Below are 16826 nucleotides of genomic sequence, written 5' to 3'. Positions count from 1 at the left end.
TAGATCTCTGTCTTGATGTTTTTGTAGCTTGCAACAGGGTTCACTGGTATATTCATCTTGTAGTTACGGTTTTATTTTTTCGTAGCGATGAGATTTATTCCTTTTTCCATAGTGGTTCTATGGTATCTTTCCATAGTGGTTCTATGGTAACAGATTTAGAATTATGAAACGGAATATTACAGGTACTAGGACACTTACTGATCTCATATAAAATGTAGTAATTGGTAGAAAGTTTAGTTATTCATTGTTCTACGATATCAAGGAATTACTTTTTACGTCCTGTTACGTTTTTATATGCCGAGTATATCTGCGGTGTATGTATTTTATGAATTTAGAGATTTAGTGTTTAGTATTTTAGTAGTTGAACCGCGTGTTCCATGAATTTCGAAATTTAATTTAGTTTTTACGTTGAAAATGGTTCTCGTATTTGTTGTGAATCGCGTTGTTTCCTGATTAATCTTTTTAGTTACGGTTTTATACGTTAAACCTTTGTGAATACGCTTGTATCATGATTTTTCGGGATTTACTATATTGAAGAGATTTTTTTTATCCGTCTCCCGTGTACAGTATTTAATTTATAAATTTAGTTACATTTCCGAGTAAAATGCTGTTATATGTAGAAATTGAAAAAAAAGAAAAACGTTTTTTCTGTCTGATTTAAAAAATGTATTCTTTAATTACGTTTCGATGTGTTGACTTCTAGACCCACGTAAGATATTTTTCTTTTAATTAAACATATGATTTCTTTGTTATATTTGTTTCTTGTGCCCTTCGTTACACTTTGTTACACTGTGTTCTTCTTGGTTGCGTTTGAAAATAATTTGGAACAATTATTCTTGTTTTCATACGAAAGTTAAGTAGATATTGTCGTTTACTAATTAGTGTAATCGGGTTATACCCCCAACGAAATAAATCAAGGGATTAATTAAAATCATGAATAGTTAATAAAACGAGGACACGTCTCGAAGTACAGTCACTTCCCTGGCACGATCTTCTCATTAGCTCTACTTTATACAATTCCGTATTCATTAATTTTTGACATGAAAAATTTGTTTCGTTAGCGATTGTCCAATGAAAAATGCGAATAAAAGATTTGCCAGCGAAATGTCAGTTTATTTTCATAATTCAACAAAAGAATTTACCTTTTTACATGGACAATATACATAAAAACGCGTATCGTTAAAAATTCATAAAAAGCATTCTGCCCTCCAACTACAATAAATTTTATCCTGAAACGCCAATTCATTCAAAAAGTTTACACTATTTGAAAACTTAACTTCGCGTAACCATAATATGCTCACACCCCTCCTCCCTCCCCCGAACTCTTTAATTATGTATCCACTGTACCAAATCTCCCTCACCAATCCATTCCAAATCAATTAGCCAAAACTATTATAAAACATTCGAACCATAGCGTGTCAGTCGAACCATTCACCGCGAAACTTTATCGAATTTTGTCTCTCGCAAATCCGATTCTCTCCTCTAATTGCTTCGCTTTCCAATACAAAATACAAGCACGGTTAACAAACGTTAACTTGCAGAATTGTGAATTTCACGATTGACTTGCCGGTGATCGTGATATGCTGTCTGTACGACTGAAAGGGTTTGCTGCGTGTGTGGGGGACAGCCACGAGGCCGGAACACGGTCGAACGTAATTTGCAAACTTCGAGACACTCCGATTCCGATTTCGATTGAGATTCTAAAGCCGGCGGGCACAAACAGTCAAGAGGAACCACATGAGCGCGCATCCCATGTGTACCGTTCGTACCGTGGCTCTCGTTCGACCCAGTTTACGATGTCTCCGCGCTAAGAAGATAATTCCGGGCCGGAGCGAGCACGGAACGAACCTCTGAAACGGTAATCACGATCGTAGCGAATCAAGGTCGAGTGGGACTCCGTAGGGAACACGCGTTTACCGTAATTATACAGAGCTGTAGGAGCCTGGAAACGAGGGAAACTTTATGCGCTGGGATTTTCGGAAGTTCGGTGAAATTTTTGTCATCAGGTGGTCGCTCGAGATACGATTCTCGGTGCTTGGGGAGAAATTTTAGTTTTTTTCTGTTCTTTGGAATCTGTGTTAATTTTTTAAGCAATTTGTTCAACTTTCCTACGAAGATATATGAAAAGAATAGAAAAATTATCGAATAAAAGTATTTTTTGACTATGGTATATTGTGATATATTTAATGGATATTTCTGTTAATCGTTCGAGCATTTCAATTTTTGCGTGGAAATGCGCGAAGACAAGGTACAAGATATATTTATTAGAAGTACTTTTTTTTATAAATATTATTAACTATCAAAGATTATGATAAATGAGGTACGTATAAATCTTTAAAAATGAAACGTATCTACGGTAATTCACAATTTGAATTTTCACTGAAACATTTATAATACGACATGAACCAGCTGAAAGACCTACATTATATCAATTTTGCAAATCGATAAAGCGCTGTTTTCGATTTCCATTAACGTATTTCATGCTCAAATGGTTTTTAAAATTCCCGAAACGCCTATGTTCACCGAGAAATAAATGAAAAACAACAAACGGTTCACGGGTGCACCGTTGTTTCGTTTCATAGAATTCATCTGCAAATTAAGAATACCATCGACTTCCGGCTATAAAGTGCATGCACGCGTTCCTCGTCGTCTATGATTAAGGGCAATTCATGGAATTCGGGCGATTCGCTTGATTCCAACTAATTACTGGCTGAAATTCCATCGGCTGCGTATCCTCTGTTCCATGAGAATGTTTTTCATGGGTCTCGACGCGTTTTATAGCCAACCACGCGCGCGCTTGGTACTTTCGGTTCGATTTTAATCATATTAAATTCGAAGCTACCGGGAGCTCTTTCAGCTGCCATTAATATTGACAAAGAGTCCCGGAATTTCATATTACACGTTCCTGTTTCCATGAGTGTGCATTCATTCTCCCGTGAATATCGTTGTCGTTGCTATAAAATTGAACACTGCCGTGCGATATACCCCTATTGTGCATACATCGCTTAATGTTCATTAGCTGAGTGCATTAGAGCTGCTAGGCTTAGAGCGTTCATTGCTTTTTTTTTGTCTCAGGATAAGAATTTGCCGGAAGAAGTGCCAATGGAAATGTCTATAGAAACTAGCTATGGTTGAATCGATGATGAAATGTTTCATGTATATCCATATCGAAGATTTTACGATTTCTTACTTATTATCATAGTATTTTAAATATTCTATCTTGTAAATAGTTTATACCATACAATATTCATTATATAATAAGAATAACTTGGGAAAATGAGGAAATGAAGATCCATTTCTTCTTGGTAACACTTATGCCAACTTCTTATCAACTTTGAAATTTTCTCACCTTTTTTTCTCTTCATCCTCAAGTGTCTTTAGTACTCCAAATCTAATATACGAGACATTCTTTACGTAGCTATTGCTATTGATATTTTCAAATTACAAATTAATTACAAATTAATCCGAACGAAAAATTCAATTATAGATGCCGAAAATTTTCAGATCAATGATCGACATCTCCTAAATGATGTAATATCAAAAATGTTATTTTACCGTTGAGGAAAAAGGTATTTCTATCGATACAGAAAATTACCGGATTACTAGCGGGTGACCAATACACAGGGACGAGCAACACGAAAGACAATGCCAAACCCGATGCCACGTTGGACCCCTTTCCTTTATGGTTCACCTTGCCCTTTGCCGCTTTTGTCGAGCGTACACGCTTCCGCGAGCAAGAAAGTGATTTTCTGCCGCGATAAACGTGATTTCTAAGACACGCTGCCTTTACCGTGCAATCAGAGGATCGGTTGAACGACCGACAGACGCCTTTTGATGTCGAATCACTGCCAACGTCCCTTCTACTGGCTCATCTTTCCGCCACTCTCGAGTGGATTTCACGCGACGAACCGCTCTTTACATCTGCCTATTGCGTTCACGCGTCATCCTTCTTTCTAAGACCTTCGATTACTTCGTAAGTCGTAGCTATCTCGTGTTGTAGTTACATTTGAATAAAGAAAGTAGAGTTCCTCGTATTAGCGGATAATTGTGATTTGCCTGATTCCTATTAATAAATGTAACATTATAATATCTAGATCATAATTATAACTAAAAATTTAAAAAACTTTTTTTTTGGAAGAATCGTATATTTTATCAGTTATAATTTATGTCGCAATGGGATATAATTATCATCCAAAGTTTGAGCAACCATTTTTCATTAACAACGATTAAATTAATCTTAGTTAAACGTACACTATCAATTAATCAGAGTTGCTGTAAAAATTTTCCAATAGAGGCGTTGAATTTCTTTTAAACTTTATAGTAAACCTTAACACCTAGAAGTAATTAATAATCCTCCGAGGGTCTTGAGTCGTCGCTGTTAGTACGAAATACATTTGTATCAAACAAGCCCGAAAAATGATTTTCATCCCTTTAACGTACAATAACATACACTGGGGAAAATAGTCTCAGCTTGTGCTCTCTCGCCGCTATCATAGGGGACTTTTAATAAAGGTACTTCAACGTTTTTACGTCGATACATTCACGGCGTATAAACTGACCTCTTCTTTGCACTCGTGTCTGGTGTTTAAAGAGATACCTCTGCGCTTCTGGCAGTATTTTTCTACTTTGCATTTTTAGCCAGCATTGTGTCTGAACAAACGAAACGAGCGACGAGCCTTTTGCGAATTTTTTGAAAACTCCAACCTTTGTGAATAAGTTGAAAATCAAATAAAAATACAAGATAATGTGTCAGATCATTTTTACGGTTGTTTCAGAGAACGATAGAAAATAAGCTAGAGCAATATCTTATTATCTTCATCATCCTCTGCAGAATCTACAGGACTAGCCTTATTATTAACGAATTATTAAAGAAATTAAATTATCCGCATGAAATGAAGTTTCTACAGCGCAACCACCGTTCGCCCTGCAGCAAAGATTCACCAAGGCGAATACGTATCGTCACTGTACAAATCTTTACAATCGAAAACGACGAAGATGAAGAAAGAAAAAAAAAGAAGATGATGAAAATACCTCGGTTGAGCGACGCTGGAGCACCTGCCCCACGAGGAACTCGACGATAACCACTCGGGTTACGCGGGTGAAGAAACTCGAGGTCTGTGTAACGTCCGATGAAATATCGTAAATCACGGAACTCGTTGTGTCTGCGAAGTTTTCATAGACGGCCGATTCGACCAGCCCTCTCCGGTAACACCCAACCACCCCCAGGTTTCACCTCTTTCCGCGTCTCATTCTCATTACGAAGTTCCCGGTCATCAAATTTTATTAGCCCCGCTTCAAGGGTTCGCCTTACTTCTAACTCAATATCGTAGATTTGTAGTCTCGGTTTAACTACCCTCGTTTCTTTCACCTTTCTCTCTTATGCTCGCGCATATACGTTCTCCCTTCGCTTCTTCTCCGTCCTTCTTTTCGCTTGTACTTTCTCGGGCGCCTCAGTGAGAAGGCCAAGATGTAAGCACGGCGAGCTCGAGCTCCAGCGACTTTGAAAGCAGCAATAATTTCGTGCTCCACGGCCGAGAACTAATTTCCACCGGGTCTGAAGGCGGCTCTGGTGGACGGGGGATCAAGCCAGATGAAGAAGGGTGGACTCACCAACGCCTCCTTTCGTCCTTCACCTCTGATTCTCTCCTCTACTTTCTTTTCCTCTTTCGTCTTCTTCTTTTTGGTTTCTTGTAAGTAGTTCGTTTTCTCTCGCGCCCTTTTACCGCCCGACAATGGCCAACCAGCTCCACCTGCTGTACCAGGTCGCGAACCGTCGCACCCAGTACGGTTAGGACGGAGCTGCCTGATACCGCGGAAAAGCGCTACAGCGAATGCGACGGCCAAGTCATGGCATTTCCGTTCGTCGAATTAACCGATGATCCTTGATCTTGAATGGGAAATTTTGCCATTCACTGATCTGTCGTGTAATTTATGTACGATAAGCATAATTGGGGAAGTAGAATCTATAGGCAGAGATCTCTTACATTTTTAGTTCATCTGCTGTTCTATCAATATTCAAAAAAACTTGTCTTTGTTAGTCCGGCTTACAATTTGGAAGTTTCGATAATCGAAAATGTCAGTTTTCCATTAGCACATAACTATTTCTAAAAATCAACTTAATCGCATCATAATAGTGTAATGCACGCTGCTATGGTCCTTATAAAGAACAAAGTTAGTGCAAATCGATTTATCCATAATGTTACGATCGTTCGCGGAGAGACGCGGTCGCGAGGAAAACGCGTCAGCGAGAGGCGTAAATTCTCGCTACGATTCGGTGAATCGACGCCGCGAAGTAGTCGTTCCCCTGTTTCGGTTAAGATAACAGAGGTGGTTAAATGAATATGACACAGTAGAGTAAGTTATATTTCACCGTTTATTCCAACAACTTATAACGAAGGCAGTTACGCTGGTGCGTATGTACGAGATGAGTGAGTGACTGATCTACGGGTGTGTATACCCGGTTGAAGGATGTTGACCGTTCGAAGGATGCAAAATCAGTACTATCTTGAGAGACGATGCTGTGTCGGAGGAAAGCTAAGTATGGGTGTGTCTAGCGCACGGGACCATCGGATTTGTTGGTGACGATTTTAGTTAGGTGAATGAGGGAATAGGCTTCGTTGTTAATTGGTTAAACCAATTAACCAATTAACCATTTAACCAATTAACAACGAAGCCTATTCCCTCACTCTCCTAACTAAAATCTTAACCGCCCTCGAGAGACAGTGGTTAGTGGGAGGAAAGTTGCGTCATACGTGAGAAAAACTAACTTTCCCTTGTCAAGCCGTGGTAGACGATAGTCTTTGGAAATTCTTCGGAAACAGACGTTTGTTTGGTTTGAAGGACCTCTACTAGGAAATCTATGAGATTTATGGAAGGTACTTGAGACTGTTGAGGGCACGCAGTGAGTATCCGAAGACATCTGGTTGCCATATTGCCCGCGGTGTGTGGCCTGGGCTAGGTAGAGTGTTACGCGACGTAACACATAATGTTTAATTAAAGTATGTGCTTACGAAAATAGATAAATCTTCGAATACCTATAAAATATTTGCATTATTTACAGGTTATAGGCATAGGAACATTTAATGGCAATTCGATAAATGACGTAAATGTAATTTTTGTTATTTATTTTCACAAAGTACTATTCCACCTAATATCCACTGCTATCGTCATAGATACTACTACTGGCGGTGTTTCTACAAACTCCTGTTAGTGTCACGGCTGGCTGATTATGCTAACCAACTCTACTATTAGTAGCGTCCGTCCCTGTGTGCCAGTGTAAACGATGGCTGACTGATACGGCCAGTTTCTACTGCGTTGGTAATCGCCCGCAATATTAACATTCTGTTTGTCTAGGACATCGTATTACTACATCCTTGGTAATTATACGCTCAAGTTGCTTATATCGCATTCTTATTATGAAGCGTAGAATAATATTATTCCTTTTCTATCCAATATTGCAATAAAAATAAAATTAGTCGTTCAATTAACATTAATGCGACGCTTCTTCAAGATAATTTATCCATACATAATACAAATACACGATTAACCAAAACGTTGAAAACAAAATAACAATATACAATATCGCTAAAAAGTTTGAAATATACGTTTCACAAAATTAAAGAGAGTTTTAACGAATCAATTGGAAGAAAAGAACAATTCCAATAATATTTCCAACCATTCCATCAAGTGTATCATTAATTCTCCATTGAAAGCTAAGTGCCTTATAACACGTGCAAACAACAGAAACCATTTCGTACATTTCTCCATCGACCTTATAGTTTTCCAATAATTACACTTAGCAATAGATGGAGGAAGAAACGTGACAACAAATGTCGAACGACGTTATTAAAGAATTTTTCGCAACGACTATAATCCCTAATCTGTCTCTGAACTGATCTAATTCCTTGAATCCAGTTATCGGAGTCACTGTACCGAGCCGGACAAATTGAAGCTCGTGAATGACGTATAAAAATTAATGAGGGTGCAGTTAGAGGTCGCGTAACATCGCTCGACGATCAGGCAGATCAACGTAATCCTCTTATGTCGCTGGATCTTCAGATCCACGTTGACCGGACTCATCCAAGAGAGCCGCTATTCCCTAAGCCTTTAAACCTATCTCAGACGAACCAATATCGGACCAATTTCAAGAAAACGGTGTCACGATATACATATATCTATATATACATATATACAGACGCGTAGGCAAGCTTCTGAACTATATTAGTAAACGGAATGATAGATGGAAGATTTCGTTTTCTTTTCGTTTCTTTGACATCATAACTGAGGTCGTTTGTATAATTGAACAAATATTAAATAAATTATAAATTATCAACTTATTAAATATATCTCGTAGAACAAGCTCGATTAAAAATGGATGAAATTTTAACTTTTTAAATATATGACAATTTAGTATATCTTTATAAAAATATATTCTATTTTATAAAAATATTTAGTATATTTTTTTGTTATTTCCGCTACGTTGTTTCAGCTAAGTGAAATGTGAAATATATGCAAACTTACCTTTTGCTGTTGCGCCTGTGTCGGTTCTGTGGCGAGCAGTTGCTTCAAGGCTGGATGTCCGTGTCCATTCGGTGTCGACGTTGCACCTGGTGTGCTGGGCGTACTGGGATTGCTCCCTGGAGTGTTTGGTGTATGCGGGCCCGTAGTTGGACTGCTAGGACTCACGCTTTCATTCACCTTGCTACCGGCATGATGATTCTCCGTATGCCTCCTCAGACTCCTCGCGTCGCAATACGACTTGCCACATCCTTCCGCCTTGCATTCGTATGGCTTCTTGTTTCGATGCGTTAGCATGTGTCCGTTCCTGGAAAATAATACAGGATAAGAATTATTTTAAGTTCGAGGAATTCCTATAGTAAATTTTGATAAATTTTGATAAAAACGATAAATTTTTAGCGAAATTCTTTGAGACCGTTTTTCAATATGATAATACGTATCAAGAAGTATCTCCGTCCTAATTAACAATACCAAAAATACGTAACTGAACACAGTAGTAAAAGATTTATACACAGTCGGTGATATTATCCATAAACCCACATTCTACAAGAAACATGGGATTCCTGTCACGTTCCACCGAGATCAGACCAACACTCTGCCAAAGCATTCATAATCCACCACCGATATACAAGAAATATCCAAGAGAACTCGATCATCCGGCGCCCCAATCATGCGTGGAAAATTATGTCAGTCCAATTAAGTCCTTATCTATATGGAGGATCACTGAACTCCGGAAATCCTGTACGAGTTACACGGCGATCTTGGCATCGAGTTATCTGCGAGACAGATCTAAGCTTACCTCCGACGTGACAATCTTACGACCGTTTCTCTGTGCTAAAGACCGATCTCTCCAGGCTATTTATCTGATAACCATAGCGTGCAACGCCTTCAATGATGTTAAACGTACCGAATGAGCAATGCATGAAATCTTTCAATGAATATACCGACTGACTATTATCATGTTAATAATATTCGAATACATAATACAGGGCGAGAGGCTAATCGTAGTACAACCGGACAGAGGGTGGTTCTATGTGAAAGAATAAGTCGAAGATGTGGAATAAAATTTGTTCATACGACGCCTCGTTTCTGAAAAAATGCAAAATTTGTAGTATACCTTAATGTATACAATTATATATCTGATGTGATATATACACGCGCATGGTAAAGTTTCAAATTTATTTTTCTCGCAAATGAAGCATCTTACGAAAGAATTTTGTTCCATATTTTTCCCAAAAACGTGAAATTTTTGGGAGAACAATCTCTTCAACTACAGCTACCTGAAGAGTAAACAAATTTTGCTACTTTATTCATCAAACACTTCAACACTATTAATACTTCATTAAACAAGTTTTAGTTGCTTACCAGTTTACCATTTTCAATCATTTTCATTTGTACTATAAACCATATCCCTATAACCCCTGTTACCTTAAAAAAAAAAAAAAAAAAAAAACAAGAAGAGTGCGATAAAAGACGGAGAAAGTGCAACAAGTTGGCCATGTGGCTGACGAATAAAGGGCATCTTTACTACCACCATGAATCGTCTGATACGTTCATCTCCCATGATAGTTGGCCCTATAATTGCATTAATCCAGCAACGAGGTACACGGTGGAAACGACATCGTTAAACGCCATTGTCTAGTCGTAACTATAATCTAGAGATTGGAGATTTAACGCGGATAAAACAGCCAGTAAGTACGAGGGTAAATCGTCGATCTGTATCACTGGTGGCGCTATGCTTACTCTCGTTGTCGCCATCGATACGAACCGCTATGCTGGATCCGATTTCTCTGGACAAATATTTGCCTGGAATATCAATCGCGACGACTGAGCCGAGAGGGAAACGACTCTAACGGAGTATTTTTCAGATTACTCGATTAATTTGCACCGTCGCGTCGTTGCGTGGAAAACGTAAACGAAAACGATTTCGAAGTAAACGACAATCAGATATCTCGTCTCGCTAAGAGACTATTTTAGGAATTTATTTAACCGTTAATGTTGACTTTTAAAATCACGGACGAAGTGACATTTTCATTCGGCGGTGCTTTCTACGGTTCAATCTGTGAAAGTACCATCTTTCCTTTTTTGTCGTTTATGGAATCTTCTCGACGTTAAATATCAAAGGTTTTAATTAGTAAATTAGTAAAGGAGCACGGAGATGGGCAAAGTTCTTTTAAATATTGTTCGCTGTTTAAGGAGATCGTTGAGCTCGTTGAAAAAAATGTTACCTTTAACCTTTCGCCTATGCGTCAACCTTTAATTTTTTAAGAGTGAACCACTTGCTTCTTCTGTTAAGAGTAAAAGCAAGAATACTTGGAGCTTTACAAGTAAAAAGTAAAGCGCGCACCTCAATTAGGAATTGTATAGAAGTATGCAACGTGAGAAATATTTATATTATTCTCGGTTCTCGTGGCAGTTGGAAGGAACAATAAATTTTAAAAAGATTTTTCGTTTTGTACGAATCTTATTTTATAATCTTTCTTACTTTCCAATACAACGCTTTTTTTTATCAGGTTCCACCTTTCATTTTCATAGCTATCAAATTTTTGTAATCATACGAAAATATTACCAAACGATACGAAACTTAATATACTTGGATTTAATTAATTAGTATACAAATGTTATGATAAATGCAATGATACACAAATACTTTTTATAATCGCTATATATAACACACATCATACGATATACTCGTATATGTACAATTTTCCTATAGTAAGCGATCAAATACTTTTCTGAGTCACTGTGTATGTAACAGGAGGTTCATCGCACGAATCTATCCATTTCAATGTATTCCAACTAGCTATTCTCATGTCGCAACCCTTTCTCCCTTCTTGTGAAACTTTAACGAGCCCTGCAACATTGTCCACGTCTCGTATCTTTCGACACAGAGAGGATTCTCTTGTGGTTCGCGCTAAGAAGTGGCCAGAGCATAGCACGGATGACATCGTTTCCAGTAAATTTTCCAACAGTCCACCGAGGCCATTCTCTCACTCTATTGGTGCAAGTTTTATAGTCCATCGATATACGAACGAGGTCTCCTAATTCTATCGCAGGATGAACTTCCAACTGGGCAGGGTTTAATTTGTAAAAGCTAATTCGTTCAACTTTAACGTATTTCCTTTCTGATCCGCACACAGTTCACGCACACGCACAGACACATTGAATCCCGTGGGAATCTGCATCCATCCGGGAATCGATCGACCTATTCTTGCGACTATTCGTTGTTAAGTGGTGAAAGAGAAAAGCAAATAGCTATTTGCAAAGATATTGGAAGAGTAAGAGACGGGGTGAATAAACAGTGGAGTAATTTATTTCGTAATTTTCTCATTCGCTTTGATATATAGTGCAGCGGAAAGTGTAATCTGAATAATTAGATTTTGTAATTTATGGAGTGATTAATTTTGTTTGATACTTCATTTGTCTGTGTAGATCAATTGTTAAAGTTGTAGCAAGATTTTGATTCACGTTTCAGATATACAACTAAAATTTCAAAATATTAATAACATTAATCCACCTGAATTATAATTTAATTTTTAATAAATCTTGAATATACTCAACGAGTAGTATGCTTACTGAGAGTTTTTGGTGTTTGTTGAAATTTTGTAAAAAGAAATGATAATTTTTCTTTGCGCATGCAAGTCATTCTCAGAGTTAATTTTTGCAGATAATTAATAGTTTAACAAATCGCTGACATTTGTTATGATTTACTACGTACGTAATATCATTTCGCTTCAAAAACCATTAGGAAGACCACGAACTAACATTGATTAATTTTTCGTTGATTCGAAATAAACTTAGGTTTGGCCGTGACGGAGATAAGAGCGTGAAAGATGGAAGATATACACTTCCATAATTTCTTTCGTTCTAGTTCCTTTTCCACGGCGAAACGTTTTTAGCTCGACGAGGGGAAAGGAAAATGTACGAACAAAGACCGTATTGAAGACGTCGAAGCAGGAAAGGAAAGCTTCGTTGTTGAAGGAGAAACAAAAGAACGAGAGTTCTGCGGATCCTTTTTTTCCTTTAATGACGATGTACCCCTTAAAGAACCACGTTGAAACTATATTTCTAAAGTAGAATCGATCGCCATATCAATTTTTAAGGCTAATGATGCCCCTGAATAATTAGCGCAAATCTTAAAAGCAAAATATTCGATTCCTTAAAATTGAAATAGAAAAGCGAACGTTCGTCGTCTCTTTTATTTTAAGTTCCGTAAAAAATTTAACGATTTACATTCCACGTACTTTGCATACGATTCGGCGACAAAGGAAAGGAAAGGATAGTGCTTTCCTCTGAAAACGAGCCATAGTTCTTGTTTAAAAAAATTCCTCTTGCAACGAGGATCCGATGCAAACATGAGAAACAACTCAGCAATGAAAACACCAAAGCTTTTATGACAGCTTATTCCCCTTGAAATACAACGCGCTACGTTAAAACGAGGTTACATAGACACGGAAGAGTTCAACATCTATATCCTATCTTTAAACATGCTGCTCGATCAACCGTATTAATGCGACACGAGTATATATCGATTAGGATATTTTATTTCAGTGAAAATGCGAGGTAGTAAATTATACTTTATTTTAAGAGTCGATGACAAATGTTTGCGAACGGTGTAACATGGTAATTATTAAAATTTAAGTTAGAAAAATATGTGGACTATATATAACAAGCAAAAATGTCCAAAGTTAGAATATTTTGGGAGTGTAATAAAATAAACTTCTGTTCAGTTTTGTTCGTAGATATATAGATTAATTATGCACAAATATCCTTTGGTTTAATTATTCCAACGAATTAAACACAGGATCGAATACAATTATCCATCGTGAAGAATTGTAATATCCTTTATAAGGAGGGAAAAGTGTTCCATTCGCCATCTCAACTCCTAGCAATTTATTTATCTACGCGCATTTTATCTTTCATTCAGGCTTTCAAATATAATCAACTAGTGACTCTTTTCAATAAATCCAATTTCAATCCTTTTTCATAGATTCGCCTCCATAGCCATTTAAAACGATACTACGATATTACACCTCTTTTCGCTGTTTCGCAGACGTTAGTAGTGCGATTATATTAGGTTGCCCGAAAAGTTTCTTTCGTTTCGTAAGGTGATAATAGGTGAACAACAATTTCTGTTTTATATTACTTCATTGAATTAGGTATGATCCATTTCGTTCTATTCCTATTATCATGTTCGTGCATAATTCAATAAACTAATATAAAAGAAAAAAAAAATTGTGTGTCTATTATTTCCTTATGAAACGAAAGAAACTTTTCGGACAACCTAATATAATAAAACAAAATACACAGATCGCTGAACAAAAGAATTCCTCGAACAACCCTATCACCGTAAAACATCTCCAACATCGATTCTTCCCTCTAAAATCATCCAACAAACTCTCTAAACCCGAACAAATTTCCCACGCGAAAATTCCCTCCTGGATTCAGCTGTCGGGATCGAAGATTAAATTCGCGCCAATTATCAACTCTCCATTAATTCCAGCAATGACAGAGAGACGGCAGTAGGGACTAGGCTCCCACTAAAGAGGAAGCACTATCGGGTTCGTGGAGGCTGTTTCCCCAGGTCTATTTTCTTTCATTTCACGGGGTCAGAGCATCCTTAATGCGAGGCGGACGAGACGGAAGCGGAGGAACAAAGGGGGTATCGACGATATCGAGGTGGGAAAGCAAGTCCTCTTTACAAGCGGAAGACCGAAGAAACGACCAGGCTCTCTCCCTACTGGCTGCATCGGCAACGACTCTTTCTGAATCCCACTCTCCCTGTCCCTTCGCCCTCGCCACCTCGAAGTTGTCGCAAATCCCTTTCGGACGGAGAGACTGTCCTCCGCTCTTTCTATGTACAGGGTGTCCCAGGAGGAAATCGAATAACTTTGTTAGAATGTTTGGTAGGTTATTCTGGATGAAAAAAGTCAAAGTAGACTATATTAATCCATTTAACTTTAGTTCATTTCAACAAATAAATAAATTCTATATATATAGCTGGAATAGAGAAATAGAGGAAAATTCTTATCTTTCTTTGCTTGTACATACTAAAAGTGTTCAAAGTGGCAGCTCCTCGTTTCATATTTGTTTTGCATATAAATTTTGTTTTTTAAATTTATCCAGCCATAATCGTCTAATAACATCAAATTAGAGGCAACAGCGTTGCTTCTATCTTTTTCTTCTTTCGTACTTCGCACTTTTATTATAATCTTTTAAGAAAGCTTCAGATGACTCGTATTTATACGTATAACACTATCTCGTTTATACGTGTAAAATATATCTATTGTCATAGTTTGGCCGTTAAACCCTGGGACACTCTGTATATATATTATATATATTTTTCTCTCTTTATGTATACAGTATATATGTAGCCTGGCTCCCGAAGAAGAGCTCTCGAAGAGAATACCTCTCGAGGTATAAGCGCTTCCTTTCGTCTTTCCTCATTTCAAGCGGCACCGTCGCCGTTCGAACACGGGAAAAGGACTACGTGGATTTACTTCGATAACAGAGATACGCCGTAGAACTTACAATGGCGCGTCCGTTCGCTCGGCAAGAAAGGGTTGAACAGGCATGAGAGAGAAGGGTGGCAAGGCTATGCTCGCTGGACCGAGTCTGGAAACGCAGCTTTCTCCTCGCAGGAGAATAAGAATTTCCGGAGATGTTGCGCTCCTCTTTTTTTTTTAGATTTCAATTAAGCGACTCTGGAGCGTTTTTCTTTGAATAGGAGAGAAAGGAGTTGTCGTTGGATTTGCCTGTTGGCGTGATTAACGTTATAGGTTGCGTTGGAGCGGCTCGCGTTATCTGAGAATTTGATATTCACTGGTTGCTTTTCTTCTCTTTTTTTTGTTTGGTGTATGGATTTTTGAATGGTTGAACGTGCGAAAAGTTTTCTAATTACAAAATTGTTCAATTGTTTGCTAAAAGAATGTCAGTATCGTGCAGTTCAAATCAAAGTTATAGCTCGATGAGAAAGCTTTTAACCCCTGGCTTATAATATCGAGCCATACTTGTGACAGAGATTATAATTCCGATTGAATGAGGGCAGTTTATATTCTCTTTCGTAACAAAGTTTACTTTCAACTCTAACTTTAGCTTCCATTCTTCAAACTGGAGATTATTAGATACAAATTGTATAGAATATTTCGATATTCTGCCATCTGACAGCGTCGCGCTCACTTAAGTTGCTACTCAAGAAATCATAAGCCAAGAGCTTAATAGCGACTTAACTTGCTCGGTAAATTCTGTTACTATAGGTTATTATAATAAACTGTAGATTTATAGAAAACTAAACGCAATTCTTTTAAATTAATTAATAAAAATTGATCATTTTCAACACTGTATATATATCTTTTCCTTTTAACGTATTTAAGTATCCGATAGAGGTACAAATATCTCCAATCTATTAATTCGATTACGTCGTTAATATCATAAATGTAATTCTACAATGACAATAAATAAAATTTGCATGCAGATAAATTTCACGAAACACCATTATAAAAATTCTCTTGAATATTTCAAGTAATAAAACGATGTATCCCAGTTTCAAAGTTTCATATAACTCTATCGTGTGCGTGTGTGTGAATTAAAATATTTCGCAAACTCTTCTCGCCAAAGGGTACACACACGAACAGTTTATACTCGAGGAAATCAAAAATGTGCAAAATAGAGAACAATTGCAGTTGCGAAGCTGGCAGCGAAGGAAGGAAAGCCCGTCGACGTTGTTCTTTTATATTTCCTCTTACCCGTTTAATTACTGCAGCATGGAACAACGAATTCTATACAAATTCTATGTAGCGTCCACGAAATAAGAGGCTTTCAAGGGATAACAGGAAACAGGTTAAGTACACGGAGATTCTTTCTTTCCTCTTCAGTGTACTGTTGCCTAAAGTCGAACAGCAAACGCCTGTTTGGAATGTTTTTGATAATAAGAGCACGCAAATCACGGGAGAACCGTGACGCTTAGTACAAACGAGAACAAACGGGAGAACGAAGAAATTGTTGCTTGTGACCTATGATAAGTGTAAAGAATCTATCATACGTTTTCTGCGTCTACTTTTTGGTAAAATTGAGTCAAGGCAGAAGAAGATTCTGTCACGTGTTGAATGTAACAGAAATGGAATTTTCTGATCTTTTTATTTCGTATACATTTAGATAGTTGTATTTTTTAGAAAAGATCTTAACTTTGTAGACTTTTTTTCAAATTAAAAAATATTTCACGTGTACTTTGAAATATTAACAAGCAGTCTAGTATTATTAAAATTATAATGAATAAAATCAAAGATATCATATTGGAGAATTACTGTATT

General features: G+C 37.4%; 1 protein-coding gene across 7 annotated transcripts in view; it reads right to left on the bottom strand.

The window, feature by feature from the left end:
* The window catches only part of LOC117154918 (uncharacterized), a 506217-nt gene that overhangs the window by 122807 nt on the left and 366584 nt on the right, over window positions 1-16826 (bottom strand). For all 7 annotated transcript variants that reach the window (XM_033330351.2, XM_033330377.2, XM_033330342.2 and 4 more), the window contains one exon: window positions 8521-8824. In XM_033330351.2, coding sequence (XP_033186242.1) covers window positions 8521-8824 — 304 coding nt within the window. The remainder of the gene's footprint in view (window positions 1-8520; window positions 8825-16826) is intronic.

The sequence above is a fragment of the Bombus vancouverensis genome, chromosome 14 (assembly GCF_051014615.1).
Source record: "Bombus vancouverensis nearcticus chromosome 14, iyBomVanc1_principal, whole genome shotgun sequence".
Taxonomy (NCBI): Eukaryota; Metazoa; Arthropoda; class Insecta; order Hymenoptera; family Apidae; genus Bombus; species Bombus vancouverensis.
This window is presented reverse-complemented; position numbering and strand designations above follow the sequence as displayed.